At 41.3% G+C, this 27,691-nt stretch overlaps 1 protein-coding gene across 2 annotated transcripts in view; it reads left to right on the top strand.

Annotated features, from left to right (window-relative positions):
• The window catches only part of nova1 (NOVA alternative splicing regulator 1), a 28,173-nt gene extending 2,680 nt beyond the window's left edge, over positions 1-25,493 (top strand). The window contains exons 1-5 of one of the 2 annotated variants that reach the window (XM_088278986.1): positions 1,125-1,487; positions 4,602-4,745; positions 16,952-17,118; positions 17,773-19,082; positions 24,363-25,493. In XM_088278986.1, coding sequence (XP_088135112.1) covers positions 1,484-1,487; positions 4,602-4,745; positions 16,952-17,118; positions 17,773-18,792 — 1,335 coding nt within the window. In that variant the 5' untranslated portion in view covers positions 1,125-1,483 and the 3' untranslated portion in view covers positions 18,793-19,082; positions 24,363-25,493. Of the gene's footprint in view, positions 1-1,124; positions 1,488-4,601; positions 4,746-16,951; positions 17,119-17,772; positions 19,083-24,362 lie in introns of those variants that run through there. The other variant, XM_088278985.1, reaches the window with a different exon arrangement.
• Positions 25,494-27,691: the final 2,198 nt, after the last annotated feature.

The following is a 27,691-nucleotide window of genomic DNA, read 5'->3' as shown; positions in this document are numbered from 1 at the left end:
AGGCTGATCCCTCTTCTTTTATCAGCGCTGCCCTCCTCGTCTCAAAAACGAACCCATTTCATTTCTTTCTCGTGACCGATTCACCGAGCCCGTGTTGCTTGGCAAGCGTGTACAAATATAGAAAACGCTTGTGTGACTGAGTAGAAGGATTAGAAGTGAGCATCTATTGTTGCTAATGGAGGGGTTGGCAGAGGAATGTGAGATGTAGTTCCTTTTTTTTTTTTTTTCCTTTGAATTTTGGGGTGGGAAGGACACAGGTGCCCTTGCAGAGCGATGTGACGTGAGCGGACTGTGAATTTGCCAGGTGGCGGTGAAAGAGAGAACGAGAGAGAGGGATAGGGAGGAAGACGGAGAGATAGATGGAGTCTACGGGGAAGCTGTGTCTACACACAGTCGGTACGACTGTTGGAATATTCTGAAAGGCTCCAAGACCAACATTAGGCCTCGATTCACGGATGATGATGATGATGCAAGCGCACCCTCCTTTTTTTGTTCTGTTAAATGGCGCCGGGCCCACTGTGTCTACAAGCAGACAATTAGAAGATACGCACACTGCAGTCTTTATGTGCGCTTTCTTAAGATACAACTCGGTGTGGGATTTATAGGCGTAGTGATTGGCTTCATCACCCCCCCTCCACCATTCTGCGGCACTGCCATTTGCAATGGTTGATGAGCCCCTCCGCCCTCTCAAACATGGCCGTCTAAGGGACTGGGGGTGGGGGAAAGGCGAGTGGGTGGCGTACGGCACGCCGTCTCCGATCGCTCCCTCCTGCACATTCTTCATCATCTGCCTATGTTATCAATACACTGCTTCAGTCATCGTTGAAGGTCACGCGACGCGCTTCCCCGTCGGCGGCTGAAGGCGCTGCCCCTCAATGCTTCACCTTGTCGCTTTCCACGAAAAAAAAAAAAGTGAGTGAAGGGACTGCCATACTTTATAGTGCTGCGTCAAAAGAGGCGGAGTATGGGAAGAAAATTCAATTTTTTGGGATTGGCTTTGGGGGGTGGGGACATGACGCGCTGGCGAGAGGAGGCGAGCCATTGGCAGAGTGAAGTGTCATTCCTGCGCGCTGCCGCAGATGGACAGGCCACTCGATGAATATGGATGAGAGCAGTGAAAAGGGTGATGCGGCAGGGAAGACCCCCCCCCCTCCTCCTTCACACCGATGCAGGCTCGAACAATGCGTGCCGTCTTTCACTGAAAACACTGAGAGTCGGCATTAGCATTTTCGCAGACAATTGAGGCTGTGGCCAGCTGCAGGCATGGCTTGGACGCTGCGGTGAAATCTCTCTCTTTTGATTTAGTTTTTTTTTTTCGGCACCCGCCGATGAAACAGACCTCAGTAGAAAAAGGTCCACTGGCCGCATTCCTCAACACTACGGTCGCACCTATGCTGAGGCTAATGTTAAGACACCCTTTCGAGATTGTGCCCGGGCATTGATGGCGATCTGACACAGGACTTGAGAACCAGCAGATCTCAGAATGGGTAAGCCTCCCAACTCTTTTTCTCTGACTTGTTGAATTTATCCATCTTTAAGACGTGCCGTTTTGCTGACTTGACCGCTTAATTACGTCCGTTATCGGTCATTTTGGTTCTGCCTCCTTTCAGTGGCAGGTTAGTCTATTGAAATGCAGACTGGGTACTGGTTGTGGGAAGGAGCGTGGACAGTCAGAAGGCATCTCCTCCTGACCCACCCCCCTTGGATGACTTAACTAAATCTATCGGGCTCAGCATATCCTCCAAGCCACCCTCCCAGTAATGCAAGAAGGGGTTTGAACTAGCACCCCACTGGCTCGGCATCCCAATGTGCCCCACTGTTCCACTTCCCTGGCGGATTGCAGCAACAGATTGCCGTGTTTACTCTACCACATGATGCCATTCAAACCTGTTACTGTGATCTCAGACACTAGGTTGGAATTAATTATTGACTAATGACTGCAAACATGACTGCAAGGGTGATGGAGAGAACCGTAGTGGTTTCCTGCCCCCCCCCCACTGGGTTTACTTGATGCTAAGCCGAAAGTTACGCAGTGGGTTTGGGCTTGTCTGTCAACAACAGGTCTTTCGGCGTTTGGATTCTGCAACCAGCCTCGTTCAATTGATTTCTCCGAGTGCTTGATATTAGATACAAATTTTGGAAGCGTAATTGCGGGTTCAAATACTTTACAGGAATCATGTCGATCATGCGTGATCTTTCTTTTTTCACCAAGGTCATTTTATTGTTATTTGATGGGAGGAATGCGACGTAGGAACAGTTTGCCTGTGCACATTGTGAAAACCAAAAGATTAGGCGATGGTTTTTGCGGAATAATAAACATTTGGGTTTGGCTTACATTTTCTCACTGAGAATTATCTTGGAAATAGCAAATTGAGAGTGACTGCTCAGTTGCCAAGGTTTTTCATTTTTTTTTACGTTTGGCACAACGTATAGGAAATTGGCAATTAACTGTCACGCACTTGTCTCTCAGTTTGCTAGAAGCTTTCATTATGGTTGGTGCACTCTAAACAAATCGGTGTGTGAATGGAACATGAGGGGCATATTAATGTAAAGAGGAGAGAGGCGAACGTTTCGTCTGTGGACTTTCTTTACATTCCAATGCCATGTTCTCTACATGACTCTCAAATGTGGTCAATAAAGAGGCAACAGGTTGCTTTTCATTCATCGGGATCCACCTCGAGCCATTTATCTTTCTCTTGTCACGATTGATTCACGATTTTGTGGAAAGAAAAAAAAAAAGCATATTATACAAAAAAATATATATAAAAAAAAAATATCATGCCCAGTGTTTCTTGACGTCTCTGCCGATTCAAGTGGCGTCACCCTTGAGGCAGCTGAACAAGATGGAACATGACGTCACTGCATCGAAATCGGGATGCAGGGGGGGCGGGGGGGGGCATTTGTAACAGAGCTTCCAAACAGGAGGACCGAACCCATAGCCAGTGTTTGGTATGACATCATCAATATAGTTTTGAAAATGTGGACTCGCACATCATTTTTTATTATAGTGTTGCCACACTCCGGTTTTATTTACATTCAAGGTCAATACAAATTTAGCATGCTCATTATAGTCGGGATTTTATCGGCAGCAAATGCGTTGTAGTCAATTACTTACTATTATGGGAATACTTTACCATCGAAAAGGGAGAAACGCATTTGGCAGTCTTCAAATTAAGCCCCTTTCGAAGATTGAAGCAATCTAAACTAAGTTGTGTGCTTGGCTGTGATACATTCCTCACGTCTGCTTATTGTGATCGATCAGAATGTTGCTGCATTCACGGGTTGCATTGAAAATGTTTGCATCCTTCCTTTGCTAATACGAAAGTAATTGTCAGTGACACTGGTATAGCTTTGCATTTGGACCGAGGATGCTTAAAACCCACTGAAAACCTCTTAAATTAGGCCCTTGCAAACTGGAAAGAAGGTCATCATTTCCTCTGAAAAAAATTATCTAGGACGGGACACAGAACACATCACAAGACGGATTTAAATGTTCGTATGTGGGGTACGGAAGCTAGAGTACGCCTTCCGATTGTTGTTTGACTGCGAAGGTGTTGGAAATGAGGCACAAGTGTGGTTTACATCAGGGGTGTCAAACATAAGGCCCGTGGGTCAAAAACTGGTCCGCTAGAGGGTTTAATCTGGCCAGCAGGATTAATTGGAAAGGAGAAAAAAAATACAGCGACAAGTTTTATATTTTCCAGCTGTCTATGAGGACACGAATGTTTATAGGCTGAGTCCTGATACGAGGGAGGCTGCGTTTGTGTTAGGTTTTGTTATTTTGGCGTTATTACCAATGACGGTGATCAAAGTGTGTGCGTGAGAAATATTGTTGATCGATCTCCTCATTGTCATCATTTCAGTGTCTGGTCAGGTGTGGAAATCGTAGAAGACAATTTCAGGAGGTTTTAGCAGCTGCTGTGACTGTACAGCGTTTGTTTCATTGCACAACCCCTGTTCTGTGAAAATTAATCCTCGGTGTGGTTATAGTTTAAAAATGTGCAATTTAATATTTAGTTTGATGGAATACTATTGTTCATAAAATGCCATAAAATATTTGTGTAATTTTTTTGGATGTTTATGATGTATACTTTATTTAGGCGGGAGATCACTTTATTTATTATACATTTAAAATAGTTCTCCATATGTTTCCATAATTATTATGAAGATGAAGGAAATTGAGCAAAACTAATTCCTTGAATTTCATAATTCATCTAATTTTATATTCCAACGTTACGTTTTTTTTTCACTTCCAAATACCTTTGACTTTCAGTTTGGTCGCTTGATATACAAGCAATGTGATTAGTTATCGTACACTCAACTGCAAGTTTACGTATTTCTAAATAAATCTAATTTGTTTCTTAACCGTTTGTCAAAAAGATACTTCTTTAAATGTGTACATTTGGGGGGGAAACACCAACTTATTGGCAACGACTGTGTATCAATGATCGTATGATTTTCCTGGTCCGGCCCACTTGACGTCAAATTAGGCCGCATGTGACTCCTGAACTACTGAGTTTGACACCCCTGGTGTAAATGATAATCTTGCAAGGTAACTTTATGAGATGTGACCCTTTTTATATTCTGTGTCTCTCTCACAGAGGAGGGTGAATACTTCCTGAAGGTGCTGATTCCCAGCTATGCAGCCGGCTCTATAATTGGCAAGGGCGGCCAGACCATTGTACAACTACAGAAAGAGACGGGTGCCACCATTAAGCTGTCGAAATCCAAAGATTTCTACCCAGGTAAGAGGGCATTCACTTTTTTTGTAATAATCGAAATCCATTGCAATTACGGACCAATGACAAACATGGCAAACAGGCATGAGAGAATATATAGAACGGATTAAAAAAAAAGCCTACAGACCTACTTCCAAATAGCACGTTTAAGTGATGTCAATAAAGAGACCAAAGATAAATCATTTCAAATATTTTCCCACAAATAATGTGACCTAAAACTTCCTCAACATAATAAAAAAAAAAATCATCAATCACACCCTCCCGTGTTCAGAATCACATTCAAACTTAAGCTAAATGGAAGTCAACACAGCTGCCAGCATTGAACATGCCTCTGATCAAGCGCAAATAAAGTTCAGTTATTTTAGTAGGATTTTCCCGACATTATTATTGTCACATCTTACAATACAAGCCATGTTCCATAAAAAAAATCCTCCACAGCATCAGAAGGAGCCCACTGATCAAAGGTATCAGTCAGAAGAAAGGTACCAAAGAATTTCCAAGGCATTACCATGGAAAGCTCTGGAGGCGGTCATTATGAAGGGGTGAAAGTATGGCACAACAGTGGCATTACCAAGAACTGGATGTCCCTCCAAAATTGATAAAAAGGGAACAAAGATGGTCAAGGACGCTGCCAAGAGGCCGGCAGCAACATTGAAGGTGCTGCAGGGATTTTTGGCATGTATTGGCTATTGAGCACATGTGACAACAATCAGCCATCATCTTCATATGTTAAAGTCATGCAGTAAGGTGGCAAGACGAAAGCCTCATCTTACAAAGAAAAACATCCAAACCTGGCTACACTTTTCATTAATACACAATTGGGAAAGTGTGTTGTGGTCGGATGAAAATAAGGTTGAACATTTTAGCCATAATTCCAAAAGGGATTTTGAGCACAAACACGGGCTGAACGATTTATCGCTTTGGGACCAAAATCGCAATCTCAGACAAGGCAAGTTCAAGAATGTAAAAGTTGCGTTTTTTTTAAAGGGCTCTTGTGCCCCACCCTCACGAAGCAGGTCACACTAACCAGCGCTGTACTGGATTTCAATCAATATCTATCTGGACATAAAATAAGACGATTTAGCAGACGCTCTCAGACCACAATTACGCATGAATACAATTTTATACTTGTCGGCAAATGTTTTTTAAAACTTGAGAAAGAACTGTCCCTCTCACAAAACCTCGTTAGAGTCCTCGCATTATTACAGTAATAGCCTTTATGACATTTTATGTCATGTTTGTAAATGTCAGTGTACATTGTGAAGAAAGACGCAAATCAAATCCAAATCGCAATATCTGTCAGAAAAATCGCAATGCAATTTTGTTCCTAAAATCGTTCAAGCCTAGCGCAAACACAACGTTGCTCATCACTTAAAGATCACAAACCAACAGTGAAGCACGGTGGTGCTTCGGGGCTGACGGGTGGAATACTGAACAGTTCCATCAAATATTTGTGTAGTGTTCCGAAAAGTGCTGTGCACAAGAGAAGCTTCCATATTCGAACAAAACGGCAAATATTACATTAAACGGACTCTGAGAGTGTGCATATTTATTAAGACTTTACCCAGGTCTGATTGGCTGGATCGGATCGGCAGATATTCAGCATTTTATGCAAAATAGGTGATCGGCTGTGATGTCATATCAATCAGTGATGTCATTAATTGATCCGCAAAATAAATCACTACAGAAAACGCAAATTCGTTCACTCCAGGGACATTGAATGCTGTAATCGTTAATAATGCAAGGTTTTCGTCTATTATACTGTTAGATTCGCTTTCAAATTTTTTCCACTATTTGTATTTAATTAATTTCGTTTTTAACTCAGTGATCAGCTCTAAAAACATGTGAAGCCTAATATTCATGCAGACAGGTTTTTGTAGTTTTTTTTTCAGTTGTCCAGCTCACATTGATGGAGGTGGAAATTTTGAAATGATTTATCTTGGTCTCAATTTTTTTTACATCACTAAACTTGGCATTCGGATGGGGGCTTGTACACTTTTTATATATGTGTATACTGTATATATTATGCTACCGCAGACCGTTTGAATTTTACTCAAGATACTTGCCTTTGGGTACTCATTTTTAACGGTTCCCTTTTCTTTTTTAAGTATTCTGGATTCCTTAGCGTTAAACAGAAAAAAATCTTGGAGTTGCAGGATGTGGAGTATTCAGTCATTCACCGATATTTCAACAGGTGAAGGATGCAGTTTTTTTTTTCCCCATACACAAATGCCCAAGCTGTAGAGGAGTCTGTGTTTGTCCTTCATGCCTCAGGGCAAGCTTCAAACTGCTAAAAAAAAAAATATATATAACAGGTGCTGTGCATCTCGGTGCTTATTAGGTCCAGATGTTTATAGAACGCTTGCAGTCAAAGCATTATCGTTCCTATTCCAGTGTACTTCACAGTGTCTATATTTAGAATGCAATTACTGCTTTTAAAGTGAAATTATGTAGTATTGGTCCCGGTCACAAAGATGAGATGAATAGGTTTTATACTCCCAAAATAATGGCTGATTTGAAAAAGCTCGCACTTCTGAATTCCCACTCCAGCCAATGTGACTGTTAGTACCTTTGTGTTGTAATGAGTTATAATGCGGAAAACAAAACAATTGGGGAAAAAAATTATCAAAAATCTTTGTTTTGTTGCCAATTAAATTGTCCTGATATTAATCGGTCGGGCTCGAATAACAACAAACAAAGTCATATATTGCCGCCCTAGGAATAGAACCATCAGAAACCGTGGACAGTCTGTACCAGCTTTAATAAGCTACTTAGCAAATTGCACTGGCATTGCACTTAAGCACGTTTGACGCAAGTCCTGCTTCCTCTCGGCTTCCATCCATCCATCCATTATCTGTACCGCTTCTCCTCGCGAGGGTCGTGGGGGTGCTGGAGCCTATCCCAGCTATCTCAGGACAGTAGGCGGGGGACACCCTGAACTGGTTGCCAGCCAATCACAGGGCACATAGAGACGAACAATCATCCGCGCTCAAACTCATAAATAGGCACAATTTAGAGCGTTCAATCGACCTACCAGGCATGTTTTTAGAATGTGGGAATAAACCGGAGTACCCGGAGAAAACCCACGCAGGCACGGGGAGAAGATGCAAACTCCACACAGAAAGGCCGGAGCCGGAATCGAACCCACGACCACTAAACTGCGAGGCCATCGTGCTCTCTAGGCTTCCCCGAAAATTAAAAATGACAACAGCCAACAATATCAGATATCAACAAAATAAATAGAACAAATTAGCAAAGTCAAATACCGTGCTGTGCTCACTCGTTACATGGTTATAACCAGTGCACAATGTAGACAAGTCATATACTATAAACACAATCACCCCCCCCCACTGCAGACAAATGATAACTGCCACAGTGAAGAATAGAAATAACCATACCCTCTTGAAATACATCCATCCATTTTCTAATAGCGTTTATGCTGCTCAGGGTTGCGGAGAACTGGCACCTATCCCAGCTGACTTTGCACAAAAGGCAGACACCAACCTGGACTGATTGTTAGTCAGTCACAGGCCACATGCAATGCGATGAAGTTAGCCATTATTGCTCAGAAATATGAATGAGTGTATCGCAGTGAGAGTGCGAGCCAGTCTCAGGAATAACTGAGAAAAAACGTATGGTAGACCTAGTCCAGTGTTAGTGTGCCCTTGAAGAATGAGTTTCTACATGCAAATGACAGTAAAGAGTAACACCACATTGGGAAACGTAGCACGAGACCTAAGAAATAGAAATTTGACAAGACGGCAGCACAGTGGGTGCAGTGGTTCGTAGTGATGGGTAAATGAAGCTTCGAATCTGCTTCATGAACCAGTTGTAGTATTTTTGGACTCCAGTAGATGGCACTCTCTGTTCAACATTGGGCTGACTTGCCATTTTTTAAACCCTTTATTTAAACCAACAGTGCCATCTACAGGGCTCAAAAATACAACAACTGGTTCATGAAGCAAATTTGAAGCTTCATTTTCCCATCACTAGTGATTCATAGTAGTTAGCGCCAAAATCCCCAAACTACTCATATTCGGTAAACTGAAGAGCCTAAATTCGCCAGAGGTGTGATTGTGACTACAAATGGTTGTTTGTCTACATGTACCCTGCGAGTCCAGGTGTGCGCTGCCTCTCGTGGGACAAACGCTACAGAAAATGTCCAGATGGAAGAAATATTGCACTAAACAAAGACAAAAATACATGATCTGAAAGACTTTGGAGAATGGATGGTAAAAGCTTTGAATGTTACTGTGGACATTGACTGTTGGAGAGGCGCTTGTCTGATTCCCGAGTACTGGTGCCTTTGAGCAAGACATGAACAACCCCCCCCCCCGCAACCATCTCTGCTTAGGCCTGTAACACAAGTTTGGTAATAACACATATGCAAAGTAGTTATTTGTCTGGTGTAATGCAGGCAGAACAAAATTTTCCATTACCCCCAGGGATAAAAAGTTGTACAAAACGGATGTAGTGTCGTTTTACATAAATTACAAATTTATTACAATTTAATTATGTATTAATTTAATAAGCAATGTGGGGTCCCACGATAGTATTGTCTTTCACAAAAAAACAAGAACATCAACACTAGACAGCTTTTCGCCTGCAAAATCCCCGTTCCCTCATCGTGGGTTCGCTGGGACAAATCGGAAACTCAGAAAATTGTAAAAAAAAAAAAAAATGCCGTTCTGGTATTCAGAATGCACCACCAAAAAAAGGATCCCACAACAGGCAGTACAAATTAAGAGAAAGCTGCCTTGAAATGAATATAAGCAGAGTACCTTCTGCATTCCGGCAGCACTATAAAGAGGACGAAATGTCATCTTAATAATTACGTTAAAGTTTTGCTTTTTAATCTTTTTAACCAGAATCCCGTGTCACATTGTCAGCAAAAATATAATCCTGCTGGATTAATGTACTTTGGAAATCCTTGTGGAAACCAAAACCAAGTTGCCATGACTACAGCCGTCTTCCATGTCCGTACTTCCGGTGGAAGTTGCTTCTGAGTCTCCTATAAAAGAAGAAGACGACAATGAAGAAGCAACGGTAGTCATGGCAATTTAGTTTCAGTTCCCCCAAGCATTTATTAAGCGCAATCCACCAAGATTGCCTAAAATGCGATTCGAGATTATGTTCAAGAAAAAACAGTTTAAGATTAGAAAGCAGGCGTGGGCAAACTACGGCCCGGGGGCCACACGCGGCCCATTAAATGTTTTAATCCGGCCCGTCGAACTTGAAAAAAATTAAATGAAAAAAAAAAATGAATTGAACCTTCGGATTTCGCTTATTGCATGTTATTTTTGGAAGGTAACCGCACAATAAATTTATTTTCTTTGGGTCTTGGTCAAAAGTGGTGGCTCAACTATGTTTACGGTGATATATTCCGCTTTCTCAATAAATACAAATACAAATGTAGAGATTACTGTGCGTGTATTCTTACTTTTCCCTTTTTGTATTGTCCACATGGTGAAAATTGCCCATTTGCTGCGGCCATCTCATAATTGTGATGATTGACAAGAGGAGTTCATGGAGAGTTCTGGCAAGGATTTGATTGGCTCACACATCTTCTGCGACATTCACAATACCACAGGAGCCGGTCAAGATTGACAAAACAAAAGTGTCATTTGAACAAATAGATAATTCTGCAACGTGGTTTACTTTTGCTGAGAAATCACTCGCCATTTTGGCTGATGTAGCATGCTAATACCATTACACACAGTTCACGCCCTCATCTGTCTTCCTGCGGCAGTCTGAGCACACTCCAACACCAGCACAATCACTCACGGGAGAGATCAGGGGGACAGCGACCGGTGCAGCCATTTTCTCCTGCATGCTTCTCAGTCTGACTAAGTTCAACTCACGCCTCCACGAGAAACATGAAAGCGGGCATTCAAAAAGTTCCTGATGGGGACCGTAAAATTAGGCCTCGGTGTGGATAGCAGGGATGAGTGAGTAGAGATAGTGAAGAGTGGGGATGATGCATGATTGTATGTGAGAGGGGACAGGCGGGCCATCCCAGAAATAGCCTGTTTCAATCTCTCTCGGTGGACATGACCCCTCTCCCAGCTGTACTCAAAGTACACCAACACAAGCCAAGTTTCCTCTTGCCTTCTCCCCGCCCTGTCTTTCTTGAAGATTTGGTTGCGAGTAGTTAGGAGGGCTCGGGCCAGATTTGATGACCTCATACTAAAATTTGACTTGCATGCCGGCCCTGGAATGCGTTGCTTTTTTTCCAAGGAGTTTGCACTTTTGGCTTGAAAACAAAAACTTTGCCTGAGTGAATTTCTTGAGCCCCCGTTAATGCAGTGCACTGTGCTTTACATGTGCCCACTCGCGCAGTGCAAGCGGCACATACACACACCCACTCACACCCAGTGATTCACATTGCTGTGTGTAAGCAGGCGCAAAGAGAGGAGAGAGGTGGGAGTTGATGATTTTAATATAAATAAAAAAAATACATTAACCGCATTTTTTTTTTTTTTTGCTGGAGCCTATTCTATGTTTGTGTTAGATTGTTTTGTCATTGAGATGTTTTATATATATATATATATATATATATATATATATATATATATATATATATATATATATATATATATATATATATATTAGAGGCTTTGTAATTATTTAATCTTGATAAATCACATTTAAAATTTTTTTTGACCTATTCAATTGTACTTTAGTAGATGACTGATACAGAGACACCATTTGGCTGTCGCCGATGTCTCGGGCAAACTGGGCCGGCCTCAAATGTATTATTTTTTTTTAATAAATAAAACATGAGTTTAGGCTGTGTCAAATAGTGACATCCTGGTAAAAAAAAAAAAAATGTGCGCGTTCACATGAAAGCAACATGATCAGTCCACATTCAGTATGATAAATAAATAGCAGCAGTTGAAAACATTCATTTATTATATAATTCCGTATAGGATCATTTTGGCAACGAGCCGTGAAACGAGTCCTTGAGTAATTCGGTAAATAAAAAGTGATTGAGGATTTTTTTTCCTGCCTCGGGAAACAGTTTATTTGGTGCGTACAACGTCATCTAAATATGTCAAGGAAGCTGCAAACATACGCAGTACTTAAACCTTATCGCTAATAAATAATAAATATCACACTAACAAACATTGCCGATGCAGAGGCTTAACTTCAAAATAAAAGCTTATCTTTTCGACTTTCCGGCTTGCCTTGTCACAATTTTTATTGCCTTATTTAGGATGCTGAGAAACACAAGTTAATTGTGCCGTCATTGTGTGCTTCGGCACGTCTTCTGCATTCATGGCCAGCAGCGAGCTGCTAGCTACAAGCAATGAGTACCGGGCTGGTAGCAGCGAGTAGTTGGATGGCTCTTCCTTTGCTTTCTATTTTTTAATTATTTTTTTTTTTTTATAATTTTTTAATGATGAATGAAAAAATAAGGTTTAAAGGAAGAGGATGTGCCTTGATTTGCGCTTCATTTATTCAAATAAAAATATATCATAGGTGGATTTTTTTTTTTTTTTGCTAGTCTGTGTGCAGGTAGAATTGGGCATAACGGGGGAATTTGCCCCTCTCTGGGATGGAAGTTGTCTTTTCCCGGCCAATCCTAGGAGTTTGCATCAAAATCGGTGCAGCCGTAGGCGCAGTATGCCCAAGTATGCCGCGCTTGATATCGCAAAAACAAAAATAGACTCGCTGGTGTCCATGCATGACATTGGCAGCCGGTAAAACTAGACCCCCCCCCGCCTACCCCCACCCCTACCGAATGATGTAGTTGACCGTGCATGTGACGTGGGCAATTGGAGACTCCCTTGCAACCCTGATCGCTCATCCAAACTATTCCAATAGATGTAGGCAAAATTGATTCGAGATAGCAAAGTAACAAATATCGTTATATTTGATCAGATTAAAAGCTAAAACTATTGCGGCAGATGCCTGGGCAGTACAACAATTCTGCTCTCTGGAATGGATCCAAGGCAGAGGCACATTTTATGGCATTTAGCAACAGTTCTGAAAGTTCTGTCAGATAGGGCTTTTTTTTTTTTTTTCTTGCATATTTGACAGAGTGGTTAACATAGACCAGACGTTAAACCAGGTTGGAGCAGGTCTAAGTTGTGGCGCCGGTGGTATAACACGATTTTGGTGGATTTGATGGAGATGCAGGAAGACAGATTCTGAGCCCCACGGACATGTGTGGTGGAAGTCATCGGATTTTTTTTTTTACAGATATGACAACAGTGTTCATCAAACCATCTGAATTATTAAAGAAATAAACTCTATGAACGAACCATTATCGGCATCATCTTTAATATATTTTTCTTAACTCACTCACTCACTTCCCTGGGCGGCGGCACAGCTTTGCAGACTGAGGTTCACACGCGGACAAAACCGATTGGGGTGGAACTGCCCACTTCTCAGCGGTGTTTGACCAATTTTACATCATCCACCAATCTACGTTGCATGCTTCAGCACTCTGCATGGTCTCCAGCGAGTCTATTTCTACATCCTTAATATCAAAGACTGTGCACATCCAGATCGCTAACTTTTAAAGGGAATGAAGGGAGCCGTTTCCATTGGCTGGTAAACAAGTCGGCGTTCTCTCCTACAACGGCGCAAACGGCCCTTTGTACCTGTGCCCATCTTTGATAATACTAAAAGAAAAAAAAAATAGCTTTGAACAAGACTTGCCTTGCATGCAAAAACTGGGCCCTTAATGTTTAAGCAGCGCTGATTTCTCTTGTAGGGTGTCCACATGTCTGGTTATCCCCGATATGAAAATCATTTGCGCTTTCACGGTCTTGGTGTTTAGTTTCATTTAGTTTCATTTGTAATATTGGGCACAAAAGGAGGAATTTGTAAATTTGTGGTGAAAGCATGATTGTCAATGGACAGATATGTTTGCAAAATGTTTGATAACCACATCACTTGGCATTCCTTAATTTAGAAGTGAAAGACGGGCACTCTAGGTGTGATGAATAATTCGAGTGATATGTGGCATGCAGCATTGCAAAGACATCATACAGGAGATTTCAAGTTGAAGCGGTATTACATTCTTCTCCGGGAGATCTTAGCAACTAAGATGAAGGATTACAATTTTGCTCATCCAAAATCTACATTAAAGAAGTCACTGGTATCTCTGATAAGGCTGAGGGAATGAAACGTCGATTCCCTCTGCCAACAAAAGAATGTCTCCAACTCAAAATTTAAATTATTTATACAGTATTGGTATCTCTAAACATTTTGTTTTTTTGCTTCTATGCCAGCAGGCGAAAAAAGGTGATTATAGCCCTCAAATGTTTTAATATTCATACAAAGCGAGGTCTAGTTTGACAATTACTCTTTCATTAATGTGCCTTTTCCACAGTAATGCAAACCAACGAAAATAACCGAAGAGAACAAATAGGACATTACACCCGCTATTTATTTCACACACCCTGTATTTTGCATTCCTTTGAACTTGGCTATAAAGCAACATTAGTGACTTGTGTGAGTTCCTGTTTGGAAATGTTACTAATAATGAAGAATTTATGAGTTGACATAAAAGCACATATTAGGTTAAAAACCCGCACTGGCATGCTTCCCTCTGCCGCTTTGTGACTTCAAAAATGACCGGCAGGTGCAACAACACCAACTGCGTGTGTCTGTGGTTTCAAACTCTTTAGGCATTTCAGTTGCTGCCTGTGTGTTTGCTTCTCTGCATAAATGCATAAATTGGCTCCTTTGTATAGGAGCAGTTATTCGGGTCATGATATTAAATACAGCTAATACTCAACCATCCATCCTTTATCCAAACCGCTTATCCTAAAAAAGGTCGAATAACGTATGTAAACATCTGCAACTCATCTCTGTAAAAAGTGAGATGAGACCCAAATTAAAATCACATTACATTGCATTTAAAACTAAATTAAATACCTGCAGCCAGTCCTACGTGTATCTCACCTTTTGTCCAAAGTCAGCTGGGATAAGTTCCAACTAGTGATGGGAAAATGAAGCGTCAAATGTGCTTCATGAACCAGTTGTAGTATTTTGGTGTCCTGTAGATGGCACTGTTGGTTTAAATAATGGGTTTAAAAAATGGCCTTCAGCCCAATGTTGAACAGAGAGCGCCATCTACTGGAGTCCAAAAATACTACAACTGGTTCATGAAGCACATTTGAACCTTCAGTTAACCATCACTAGTTCCAGCATACTCACGACCAAGAGGATTAGATTTAAGGATATTTTGTCACATTCCGACCGCTCCGAAATGGCCAACTATTTGTGTTCTGAGGACTCATCATATTTAAATGTGAGACAACTCACTAATTGGAAAAAAAGTAAAAAAAATCAAATCAGCCATGGTTATTCTCACATACTGACAATAAGTGAGAATGCAGGTATTTTCGCTCTGGTTTAACTTTTCAAACCCACGGAGGATAATTCCCTGAGACAGCGATGCTGTCCCAGAGATGTTCTAAAAGGGGAGATAGCAAAGTAGCACTTTTCCCGAGAGTAAAGCCTGCCTGACATATACCCGAGACCCTGTGGTATTTGTTCTTCAGCAACACAGAACATTCTCCGGATGGGTCTTATACACTGGTGATATTCTTGATGTCATTTTACTTCAGTGAAATGAAAGTGTTTGCACTGTGGAAAAAAAAAGAAAAAAGGCCGCGCTTGAATCTTGCTACTTTATCAAGTTGTCTCATTCACACTCACTTTCACATCCAAAGATGGGCATGAGGGGAGCGGTGTGTGGGTTTGCTCATTATTTGTAACTCATATGCACTCACATTATGATGACGAAGGGCAATTAGAGGGTTACAATCACAATCGGTGACCTTTAGAATTGGAAGCTGGGGGTTGTGCTGGAAATTCTTCTCGACCAACATTCTACCACCTGAAGCATTCCAGAACAAAAGGTTTTCTTTTACAACTAAGGTAATGGACCTCAGAGCCATTTATTTAGAGAAACCTACCACAAAGATTCTTTGTTTGAAATCTTGCATTAAATGTAACCAATTTCAGTCGTTACAAAGCCAGTTCTTTACACACAAGCCAAAAACTGTTTAGAGTTTGATGCCAATTCTCCCAGCTGATTCTGTTCAAACATGACTGCTTTAGTGAGATCCCACTGACATAAAGCATGTCCACACACAAACTTGAGTTCCAAAGGGAGGGTTGAAAGTAGGCTATGTTCACGCGCCTGTTTTTTTTTTTAAGGTGTCACTTCCTCTCATGTTTACTTTCGAATTTGGCAAACAACGAATCCAACTGTGGAAGCCAAGACGACAAGTATTGTTTTGCTTGGCGTTTGTTCACTACAATGTTTATGTAAAATCATGTGAACCTATTTCCATTGCCTCATTGTAGATGGGTGGCATGGTGGGTTGCATGGGTCAGAAACCATCAGCTGTGGGTATAAAAAAAAAAAAAGAAAATAAATCTTGTTGTGTATGGAAATTCGCAGTCACATTGTTGCATTACAATTGCCAACCACTGGACTGGAGTGGAATAGCATTGCCCAACCTAGTGATGGGTCAATGAAGCTTCAAATTTGCTTCATGAACCGGTTGTAGTATTTTTGGACTCCAGTAGATGGCACTCTCTCTTCAACATTGGGCTGACTTGACATTTTTTCAAACCCTTTATTTAAACCAACAGTGCCATCTACAGGACTCCAAAATACTACAACTGGTTCATGAAGCAAATTTGAAGCTTCATTTTCCCATCACTAGCCCAACCCATCAGAATCTTTCAAAAATATTTTCCCGTTTAGGATGGTTGAGCCTTAAAGCTTTTCAATCTACTGACGACTATTGTAATTTCTGAGCGGCGATAAAATTGAGAGAGCAAGACAGGAAAGACCACACAAAAGCGTGAGTGTTTTTTTTTCAATTGAGCGTAACGATGGGGGGTGTCGAAAGGAACCCCAGAGGTTGTTTCGCCTCTTAGAACCGCAAGGCAAGTAAGACTCGATGTTAGTATGGTGAAAGTGTTACATCACTGAAGAGGAATCCCCCCCCCCCCTGTGGCTCACTAACCAAGCGTGCTTCTTTCTTTCAGCTGTTTCTCTGTTGATTGTATAAATGGGGGAAGGAAGGAATAGCTCAGTAATTGGGTCGCTTTGTAGAATGTCAAGGAACATTTTTCATTGCCAGGAAGTCTTCATCTGAATGTAGATTTAGGCAAATCCCAGAAATCCATTCGAAGCACATGAAAGTAACCGATCACTTCATATGCCGTCATTGCAGGAACAACAGAGCGCGTCTGTCTGATACAGGGTACCGTTGAAGCCCTCAATGGTGTCCACAACTTCATTGCTGAGAAAGTCCGAGAGATGCCCCAGAGCGCTCAGAAGCCAGAACCTGTCAGCATACTGCAGCCGCAGACCACAGTCAACCCTGACCGTATCAAACAGGTGCAGTAAACGCTTGTTGGTGTTTAATCACGTCGTCTCTTCCTCATGATCTCCTGTTGAAAAGCTAAATGAAAAGATGTCATATAAAGTTGCCGCCGCCATGTGATGATGATATACTGTCGATGAAAGCGGAATCTGCAAGTATTAATTGGTGGATGGGCCTCGTTCTGACCCACTCATAAGATATTGATCTCGACATGATTTACGCCGAAATAAGAAGTCTATATTGCAGCTAGCCACGAGGGGCCAATTGAGATATTTTTGTTTGGCCTTTGGGGGAGTTGTCACATCATCCATCATTGCAAATACTCTAGTTGTGTTGTGTGTGGTCTCTATGTGGTAGGCACAGTTCACTTCTAGGACACCGTGTTTATTGGTTACCACCGTTAGTCATTCTCTGGGCCATGACCCACACAGGCTGGCAAGGTCAGGAAAAAGTGAGGGTATGTGGTTATTTTTACCTCCAGTTTTTCATAGCAAGACAGCGCCATGTGACAGCTGTAGCTTAAACCCCTAGGATTAACAAATCGCTGAGTAAAGCAGGCGCTGGCATTGCGGTGACTCAGTCAGAGCCGTCGCTCGTTCTGTTGATGCTGTTAAAAGGTCCTCTTGTTCATTTTGCTGCTACTATATATAATTGATATTTTTCCGCAGGCCAAACTGATTGTGCCCAACAGCACAGCTGGGCTGATTATTGGAAAGGGAGGAGCCACAGTGAAAGCAGTGATGGAGCAGTCAGGGGCTTGGGTTCAGCTCTCCCAGAAGCCGGAGGGCATCAACCTGCAGGAGCGAGTGGTAACAATCAGTGGTGAGCCGGAACAGAACCGTAAGGCTGTGGAAATCATAGTCCAAAAAATCCAGGAGGACCCTCAGAGCAGCAGCTGCCTCAACATCAGTTATTCCAACGTCTCCGGCCCAGTCGCTAACTCCAACCCCACCGGATCCCCCTATGCCAACACGGCCGAGGTGCTGCCCAACGCCGCTGCGGCAGCCGCCACTGCCTCCAGCCTTCTGGGCCAGGCCGGCTTGACAGGAATGGGTGCCTTCCCCGCTGCCATGTCTAGCTTCTCTGGCAATGACCTCCTGGCCATCACGTCAGCCCTCAACACGCTGGCCAGCTACGGCTACAATACCAACACCTTGGGCTTGGGCCTTAACCCCGCAGCAGCCTCTGGTGTCCTCGCTGCCGTCGCGGCGAGTGCTAACCCGGCGGCCGCCGCTGCAGCTAACCTCTTAGCCTCCTATGCTAGCGACGCCTCCAGCAGTGCTGGCCACCCGGCGACCGGGCTCGGTGGCTTCTCGCTCGGTTCTCTCGCAGCCGCTACAGGTGCTTCCAATGGTTACCTAAACGCTTCATCCCCACTGATGGCCTCCTCCCTATTAGCGACAGAGAAGCTTGCGGATGGAGCTAAGGACGTGGTTGAAATTGCTGTACCTGAGAATCTGGTGGGTGCAATTTTGGGAAAAGGAGGAAAAACGCTGGTAGAGTACCAGGAGCTAACAGGAGCCCGCATCCAGATCTCCAAAAAGGGGGAGTTCATTCCTGGTACTCGGAACCGTAAAGTCACCATAACAGGGTCGCCAGCAGCTACACAAGCAGCGCAGTATCTGATCAGCCAGCGGATCACCTATGAGCAGGGCGTGCGTGCTACCAACCCGCAAAAAGTGGGTTAAAAGGAAAGAGAGAGGAAAGGAAAGGAAGAGGACAAAGCGAGAGGGGAATTCGAGAGGGTCACAATGAGGAAGAACGAGAAATGTCCAAATATTTGTTTAATATTTCAGAATCAAATGAGAGGATCAAACAGGAGGAGGAGGGGGGAGACACCGAAGACAAGTGTGTGTGATATTTGAATGTTTTAGGACTGATGTGTCCTGATGTTTTTTAAAAGTTTGTGTCGAGTCCTTTCTGACGATGGTGATCAGAGTAAGATGAACTGGTCCACTGCCAAGCTGCAGATTCAAGGGTGAGGCATATGGTTTCACCTTCCTCTAAAACCTCATTGCTGATTTACTTTCCTTTTAGTTTTTTTTTTTTTAAATCTTGTTTCGATGGTTTTGATGTCAGTTGCAGACCTCAGCTCCCGGCGAGTTGAGCGTGTCCAGTGAGGTGACAGCCAACTAATGGAGCTGTTTCACAAATATTTCTCTTTGTATACAATGCAGAAGGCACTGATATGGGGGGGGTGGCCATTTTACAACAAGCACCCGAGGCCACCTCAGTTTACGGGAAGCAAATAATTTCCTTAATACCTATGTTGACGTTTGTTGAATTGAAATTTCAAAATTTGGGTATTTTATATTTTTATCCATTATTTATTAATAGGATCAGAATCAATTCAAAAAACATATTTAAACCTGTGAATGCAGGTTGATCTGAATGTAAAAAAAATATTTGCCTATTGATATTTTTTATTTACAGGGATCAAATGTTTTGCAGTGAACGAAATGTAAAAGTCAAGCCCAGTCTGAACTTTACAGGTGCAGTCTGCGAGTATAGTTCAGGGGCTCAATAATCCATGTGAGAGGATAGAGGAGACACACAGGAATGTATAAATATATTTCACATGAAAACATAGTTAACGCTCCCACAAATGCACAAACATTGAAATACAGTACATCCAGTCATGGCAACAACCACCCGAAATAGGTTCTTGTTTAACCCTTTACTGGTGCTACAAGATTAGCGATATACACTACATTCCCCATTGTCACATCCAAATCTCCCTCTCCCACTTGGCTGATTTATTGCCCAGCCATGAGTAGCGCAGAAGATGTGACCCATGCTGTAAACATGATGAAAAGGGTTGACGTCAGCATTTCGATCCAGTATTAAGCTCTCGAACCGATCCTTACGCTCTTAAAAAAAAAATAAAAAAATTGGCTACGGCCAAAATATACCCGACAGCGGTTTGCCTTATTGTCCGATGTGCATATCCTTCGAATTAACATAAAATATCAGACTCACGCTCAAGTTGTAAGTCCCCTGTTTGGTGCAAAGGGAATAAAGCACTGCTGTTTGAATCAATATCTGTGAACAAACAAACCATCACCTTTACATTAAGGGCACCAAATATTCTTCTAACGAAAGGGAAATAGAGTGACACTTGAAAAGAAGGCTTGGTCACACTTACCGTGTGAGCCATCCTTCTCAATTTGCATCTAGAGAAAAAAATGATTCTTTCAGTTCATCCAGGCCGCCTTTTATCAATCCCAAAACACGTGACTCGTCACCAACTTTGGGGTATGTAATAAAACATCACATAAGTATTTTGCGCTCACTGTCTTTCATGGATAATAGTTAATCTCAAGCTAGGGGGGGGGGCAACTATTTCGAGCATTTCTAAGCACTGAAAGAGTACCTTGGCCTCCCTCTGCGCTGCTATCCATTGTGTTCATCTTGAGTACTCTTAGTCTATGAAGACTGCACTGTGAGACATTAAGAACACAATGTGAGGCTTGCTTGTTACTTCTGGGATGTGTGTATATGTTCACGTGCACATCTACGTGCCACAGGCAAGACCCCGACAACACTGACAAAGAGGGACATCGCCATAAACGCATTTATCTTACAATGCCTCATGTAGACCGTCAGCACAGGCACACCGCTCTTAAATTGGAGGATGTGTTGAAATCTGCAAATGTATGTTTATTCTGCCAAATTACATCACATCGACCCCACCCCACCCCAAAAAAAAATCAAAGGTCTAAGATCAGCTGTCTGAACACACCACTGTGAGGCTCGTAAAAACAGTTGAGTAGTATCGTAGAAAATTTGAACCGAGTCTTTGTTGTGCCTCCACTTTTCTGACAGCATTTCGGAAGGCAAACGGATCGTCTGTGTGACCATTTTGCAGTGATAGAAAAATGACGCTTCAAATGTGCTTCATGAAGCAGTTATTGTATTTTTGTGTCCTGTAGATGGCACTGTTGGTTTAAATAAAGGGTTTAAAAAAAATGGCAAATCAGCCCAATGTTAAACAGAGAGTGCCATCTACTGGAGGCCAAAAATACTACAAGTGGTTCATGAAGCACATTTGAAGCTTCATTTACCCATCACTACCATTTTCTGTGGCTATGGCCACTGTGGGCCGCTCTCTGGCTGACTCCAAAGTCCTTCATTAAAAATCTGGCTCCATGTGAAATAATTGTCCCAATAGAACGTTGTACTGCCCAGTGTTTTAGCATATAATAAAATAAAAGCACAAAACAAGCGGGGGTTCATCAATGCAACTGGACTGCTTGATTGCAGGGGGCTATTCTTCAAATCTCCGATCAAAACAGTGCCAAATCCTCCGATATCTCTCTGCTCCTCATTAACTTTCCTCTTTTCACTCAACATCTTATTGCCCCCCTGCATGTTTACCGTTTGTCATCATTCTTAGGTTCCACCTGTGACCTAATAAGCTCTCTGTGCTTTTTTCCTCCCGTACAGTACACTGTGCTCTCTCTTCCCCCCTCTTTCTCCTTTCTCCTGTCTCGTCTTCTCATGAGCGGTGTTGGGTGTGCTGCTGGTGGGAGTTATGCACTAGGTCGAAAGGGTACGAAACTATTTTGCCAGGCTGCAGAGTTCACAAGGCTTAAAATGCACAGAAAAACACCTGCCTCCAAAAAAAAAAAACTGTGACACCCACCACTAGACCAACCAGCAATTTTAACTCAAAAGTGTCCAATTCCGTCTAGAACAAGTCAGATTTTGGGCGAAAAAAAAAAATAAATAAAAAATAGGAAAAGGACTTTTTCCCCAGATGAAAGCAGATATCGGTTGAGCATTCATGAATTTTCATATGTCGGCTGAACAAACGGAGCTCATGCCACAGCCTCTTAACAAAGCGAACAGAATTGCATAAGTGAAATGAAAGCACGTTAGGAACTTGTTTGTGACCTCAAGCTGAAACGATGACATCCTTTATGCATATCCTCTTATCTGAAAAATGACTAGAATTCATTTCTGTGGAATACAAATATGTCATGTCATATGATCTATATGTACTTTATTGTAGCTATTCTAGTTTGTAGTCTAAATGCAGTCCAGCGTTGTCAATACAATGTGAACTATGTTATACTTGTGCGGATGATGAGAGTGCCAACTACGCCTGATTAAGATTAGCTTTGCGATTTGTTTGTGCATTATGATGACTCATCAACCGGTGGTGTCCATATTTCTGTCACGGATTATTTAGTTTGACAGTAAGAAAAATGTAAAGAATATTGGAAGCAATATAGTAGCATGTTGTCCTGTTTTTGTGTTTTATGTCTGTTGTATGAACCTTTGAAGTTACTCCAATTTTGAATGAATAGGTTTACATGTACTTTTTGTAAGTTATGAAGATGCTGCTATTTGATAAGTAAACTATACAAAATATTTTAGTTGAAAAGATGTCTGGTCAGTGGGTTAGAAAATATGCTCCCGGAGACGGGCGCATACGGTGAGGTGTATAGGACGCTATACAGTATTGATCAGATGAATAAAAGTAATAATAGACTTCATAGACGACAACCTGTGCCAAACTAGACCTCTGCAGCTTCTGAAATTGTAGGTGTGCGATCAATTGTTAGATATCAATAACTTGTTTAGAAGTGCTGATCAAGTGCCAACCAAACACTGTCTTTTTGAGTTGAGAAAAGATAATCAAATACATGATGTAAGAAAACAAAAGGACAAGAAAACTGTCTGTGCATTGTTTTATCCCATAGGTACATAGAATAAGAGTAAAAAGATTGTGATTTTTATGGATCCATGTTGTTTTACACTCCATGCATCCCTTGCGTGTTTGTTTGACCTGTGGCTTCAGTAACTGCTGTTTTTTCACAATGTCTCTCTATTGGCCAGCATGGACTAAGCATAACATATTATAAGCATTCATAACATAGCCATTAACAATCAAAAATGTGTTTGTGGAGTTAGGTGTTATCTTTTTGCACGTCTTCTAATGCATGGTATCAAAGACAATTTTTGGAGGAAAAAAAATAAAAGTGACAAAAATTCTGCGAGCTGACTCGTAGGGGAACATTCAGAAAACACTGCATGCAGTCAAATGTAGAGCACTTAAGTTTCTTCACCTCATGTTTATGAAGTTGTGTTTTAATGTCGTGAGTTGGAAAGGAGTTTATTATTGTCATGTTGGCCCAGAAAAACAGCACCGACACAGCACCCATATAGCTCAGATTAACGTTGATATCTTCAGACATGTTTTACAGGTTCGGGAAGAGGTTTAAAAAAAATAAAATAAAATAAATGAACAAACGGACAAACAAAAAAAAAAGGGAAACAAGCAAATGTGAAACCGTAATTGGCTCCTTGTTTTGTCTTTTTATTTCTTTTTAAGATATCAGACACACATGGATACGAAACATACATTAATATATTTAACAAACAGGTTGAACCTCATATAACCTGTCCCATTTTTTTTTTATTTCTGTCACAGCTTGAAAGCCTACTTCTAATCTATGAATGTATCCATTACTTTTTATTTGATTTTTTTTTTTCCCAGTCTTCAATGTAAAAATCAGGGCAGGAATGTCACAAACATGTAGAGTTAATATCTATGTCCGATTTCAGCTATAGTCAGGTAGGCCTCTCACGGCCATTGTCATGAACCAGATATGTTGAACCCGATTTCCAATTCACTGTTAACATTATCTTGTTTGTTTGATGTTGCATAATTGCACTTTACTGATTATTCGGTCATAGTAAGTGTGAAATGAAGCAAACCATGTTGACAATTTATTATTTTTTTTTAATTTCTGATGTAATTTATATTTATTAATCCTGTTAGGCGAATGATGGTAAGGGCTGGAGTCTCCGACAAAAATCGAGAAGTAACTCGTGTTTCTTCTTTCAAAAGCATCGTCCTTCACATTCCCTTCAGCAGAACTTTGTGTCAATCACTGAGCGCTTTTTGTTTTTAACTAACATGTGAGAGACCACAAAGGGATCTATAGTTTGTCTTTTTTTATATCTACCTTTGTTGACCGTGTCTTGAAAATTAGAAAGAAAAAAAAATACACTTAATTTATCGAGCCAATTCTCTCGGGGGGCTGAAGGCGCTAAGGGACACATTTTGATATCACAGTCAAGTCTGAGAGGCATAATCAGCACCAGCAAAATGATGATTCTCTCTGCCACCTCAACATGACACGCAAAAATAAATAAATAAATAAATAAATAACGGAGGAAAACAATTAGATGTAGAAAGCTGAAAGCCTTGTTACATGAGTTCTATATTTATGTGTCATTCTCTTAGGCTTCCAGCCCTCACGACTGTCTTGCATCTACTGCTCCATATATCTGAATGCCAAATGGATTACTGTATCATTCCAAAAGTATATTCACTCCACATGTGTTCCGGACATTCATTGGCCTCCACGGAGCCCTTTCACAAGAAGGCTAGGACTGCTAAACGCTACAGACTGGCTTCGGCTGCTTGCCCCACCCTTAAAACCTCATCTACCTGCGCCTCAGTGTGGCACAGCCTACACGATAACCACTGTTTGCGTTTCAGTTTGATGAGCACCTGATACTGTGTTCACCCTTTAAATGGTTCAAGTATTTCTGACAACTTTCATCGAAGAAAAGAAAGAAGATTCTTGCCAATCAACCGTGGCCGTTTTTGTTTTTTTTTGTTTTGTTTTTTTTGTCTTTGACCCTCGTAACCTCCCAAGAACTTGGTTGACTTCTTCATCCCCGAGAACTCACGTTGGATATGTTTCACCATGTTAACTGTCAAAGAGCGATAATTTTGTTTCTTTTCTGGTTCTTTGGCGAATGCGCAGGATTGAACACTTGCGTGATAAGTGTACACTGAAGGGAGCATGCCGGTATGTTGCAACATCTTTATGATATTGTAAATGTTCTATTGTTTTCCTTTTTTTTTTTTTTAACTTCAGTTTACCTCTGTTACATCTCAGAGAGAAAAAAAATGGACTGACAGCATACACTAATAATACAACTCAAGCAAAGTGATGTATTTTGATTGGGAACTCTTCTTTGACTTGTCACAAGGAGAATGTGAGAAAGTCCAAAGTGTTAGAAACTTCAAAGGGCTTTCCGAGGCCAGAATTTACTCATCTTTTAAAATGAAAAGTCTGATTATATTCACAAATGTAAGGACAATGCCTTATAGTGCCATTGTGGAAAATGTATGAAAGATTTTTATGGCAATTTTTTTTTTCTTTTTTTCGTCAGAATGAGTGCCAAATAATTCTGCACTGAGCCAAAAGGCAGCAAGCCTACATAACTTAATGTTAGTTCACTGGAATGGTTATTGGATCCATTCCTCTTGACAAACATCACCCTAATTTTAAGACATTAGAGCTCAGGCACCATTGTTATGCTGCCAGTCTGTTTTCGGCTTTTGTCAAAGAAACATCTCAGAAGCAGAATGTTTTCTAGATGATTAACTGTTGAAGACAAAGACAGCTACAAGGCGGGAGAGCGGGAAGAGTTTTAAAAAAAAAAAAAAAAGTGTCATTGTTTTATGTGTTTATTTGAACATTATTCATAAATAGATTTAACGGTAATGACTATTTAATGTAACTGTAGTACTGTGTTTGTAAAAGAAATTCAGTGAGTTGTGTTTTATGACTCGTGGACTACCAGTGAAGTCAGCATTTCAGTGTTAATAATGAATTGTTTTTTAAAGATTATTTTTGCGACGGCAACAGAGTCATTATAAATGTTCATTTTAACATCACTTGTCTTGTTTCTTCGTTTTCTCCACCTTGTCCTCTCGAGTCTGTCTGACATAGAACTGCATACAATACGTCTCATGAAATTGAAATGTTATTGATTTCTGGAAGAATGCATCTGAATCATGAGTTGTAAACGAGCCAAACAATTAAATAAATAAGTGCAGACTATTCAAACTGGCTCTAACAATGACAAGTCAATTAAATGTCAGTCTGCCACGAATACACCGTCAATGCCTCAAGATGGTTTGACGCCCAACAAAATGCACTCTCATTTTCTGAACTCAGCTCACCTAAATTAAAGTAGAGTGTTATTCTAGTCAACCCCTTCAAAATACATTATTCACAAATGTTTTATTAATTATAGAATATAAGAAAATGTTGCAAAAATTCTTTAGTCACTTTCAAACATGTCCTGCCTTGTAGGCAAATTATCGCATGACGAAGCCTTAAAAAAAATAGTAACCACCCAAAATGTTATTTGTATTTTGAGAACTGCAAGAAGCAAATTAGAATATAAATCAGGGGTGGGCAAACTTTTTGATTGGCAGGCCAGAATGGATTCTAAAATTTGACAGCGGGGCCGGACCAGGAGCAGATGGATGGAGTGTTTTAGTAAGCTCACCTCCTCTGAGAAAATAAAATCCATTTAATTTTAAATGAAAGTGAACAAAAGCATTACAACAAGATATATGTTTTTGACGCGCCACAGTATTTAAAAAATACGGATTAAATCGTTTAATGGGCCGCATGTGGCCCACGGGCCTTAGTTTGCCCACGCCTGAACTAAACGAAGCAGATGGACAGCAAATGTTCTCCAATATTCTAATAGTTGTACCAAATACATTATATCAGTGCATTTCCAGGACGGTCCTGTCCATCACAGCCGCCAGCAGCTCGCAGCAAATCCCTCATCAACGATTAAGCACCCTCACTACCTTTCGGCGCATGAGACCCGTAGACGACACATTTTCAGCACATGGCGGCTGCACCCAATTTATTGACAAAAAAAAAAACACAAACAGGAGGACTTTGGAAAACTAAATCAAAACACTAATAAATTCTTGAAAAGACCGAACCTTAAAGTAACACCGGGAAACAAAACAATGTGACCGCAGCAACGATCCGACAAAAATGAAAGTAACCAGGAAAGTAACGAGACACGGAGGAACACCTGGACAAGACACGAGTGGCCGAGAGAGCTGATTGGAAGACAAGTAATCGGGTTGATCAGCACAGGTGAAAATGAAAGACCTAACGAGCATGACATACACACAAAAAAAATGCCCGAAGAAGAAATAAAGACCTCAGGTGAGAGCTGGCGCACCTTGGACGGATCGCCTGTCAATTTTAGGGAACATATAGGGGCTATATTTTATATTTATATTATAGCCCATTCACGCTTGAAGCTTCTAATTTGTGGTAAACCTACTCCACCCTCAGACTGACTCATAAAATGTATCGTATCTCTGCTACAAATACGTCAGATGCGTAGTTCACGTACTCACTGTATATTTAAATCCATTTAGCGAACAACAATACGTCTCTATAATAGAGTACTACTTTCATTTCGTGCCCAATGATTACTTCTATATAGGCTACATGGAAAAGAAATCACTCGACAAATATGCATTACTCATAATTATTTGTCCCCGTTGCACACATTTCAATATATTCACTCCAGTCTGAGCTGTGTTGTGAATCCTTGCTGCAACATAAATCTGAGCCACATTTGATTCCTGCTTTGAGACAAGGTAGCAATGGGCTTGAATGATAAAACTGCGTTGTCAAGGAAACAGGTTGTTCCGAAGACTGCAAATATGTCGCACTGGGATGCTACTATACAATAATTCGACCTGCAGCTTCAATACCCCTGAAATACTGA

This window comes from Idiotropiscis lumnitzeri, chromosome 17, assembly GCF_059441095.1.
Source record: "Idiotropiscis lumnitzeri isolate Australia: NSW breed Sydney's pygmy pipehorse chromosome 17, RoL_Ilum_1.0, whole genome shotgun sequence".
Classification (NCBI taxonomy): Eukaryota; Metazoa; Chordata; class Actinopteri; order Syngnathiformes; family Syngnathidae; genus Idiotropiscis; species Idiotropiscis lumnitzeri.
The sequence above is the reverse complement of the archived record's forward strand: the minus strand, read 5'-3'. Positions and strand labels throughout refer to the sequence as shown.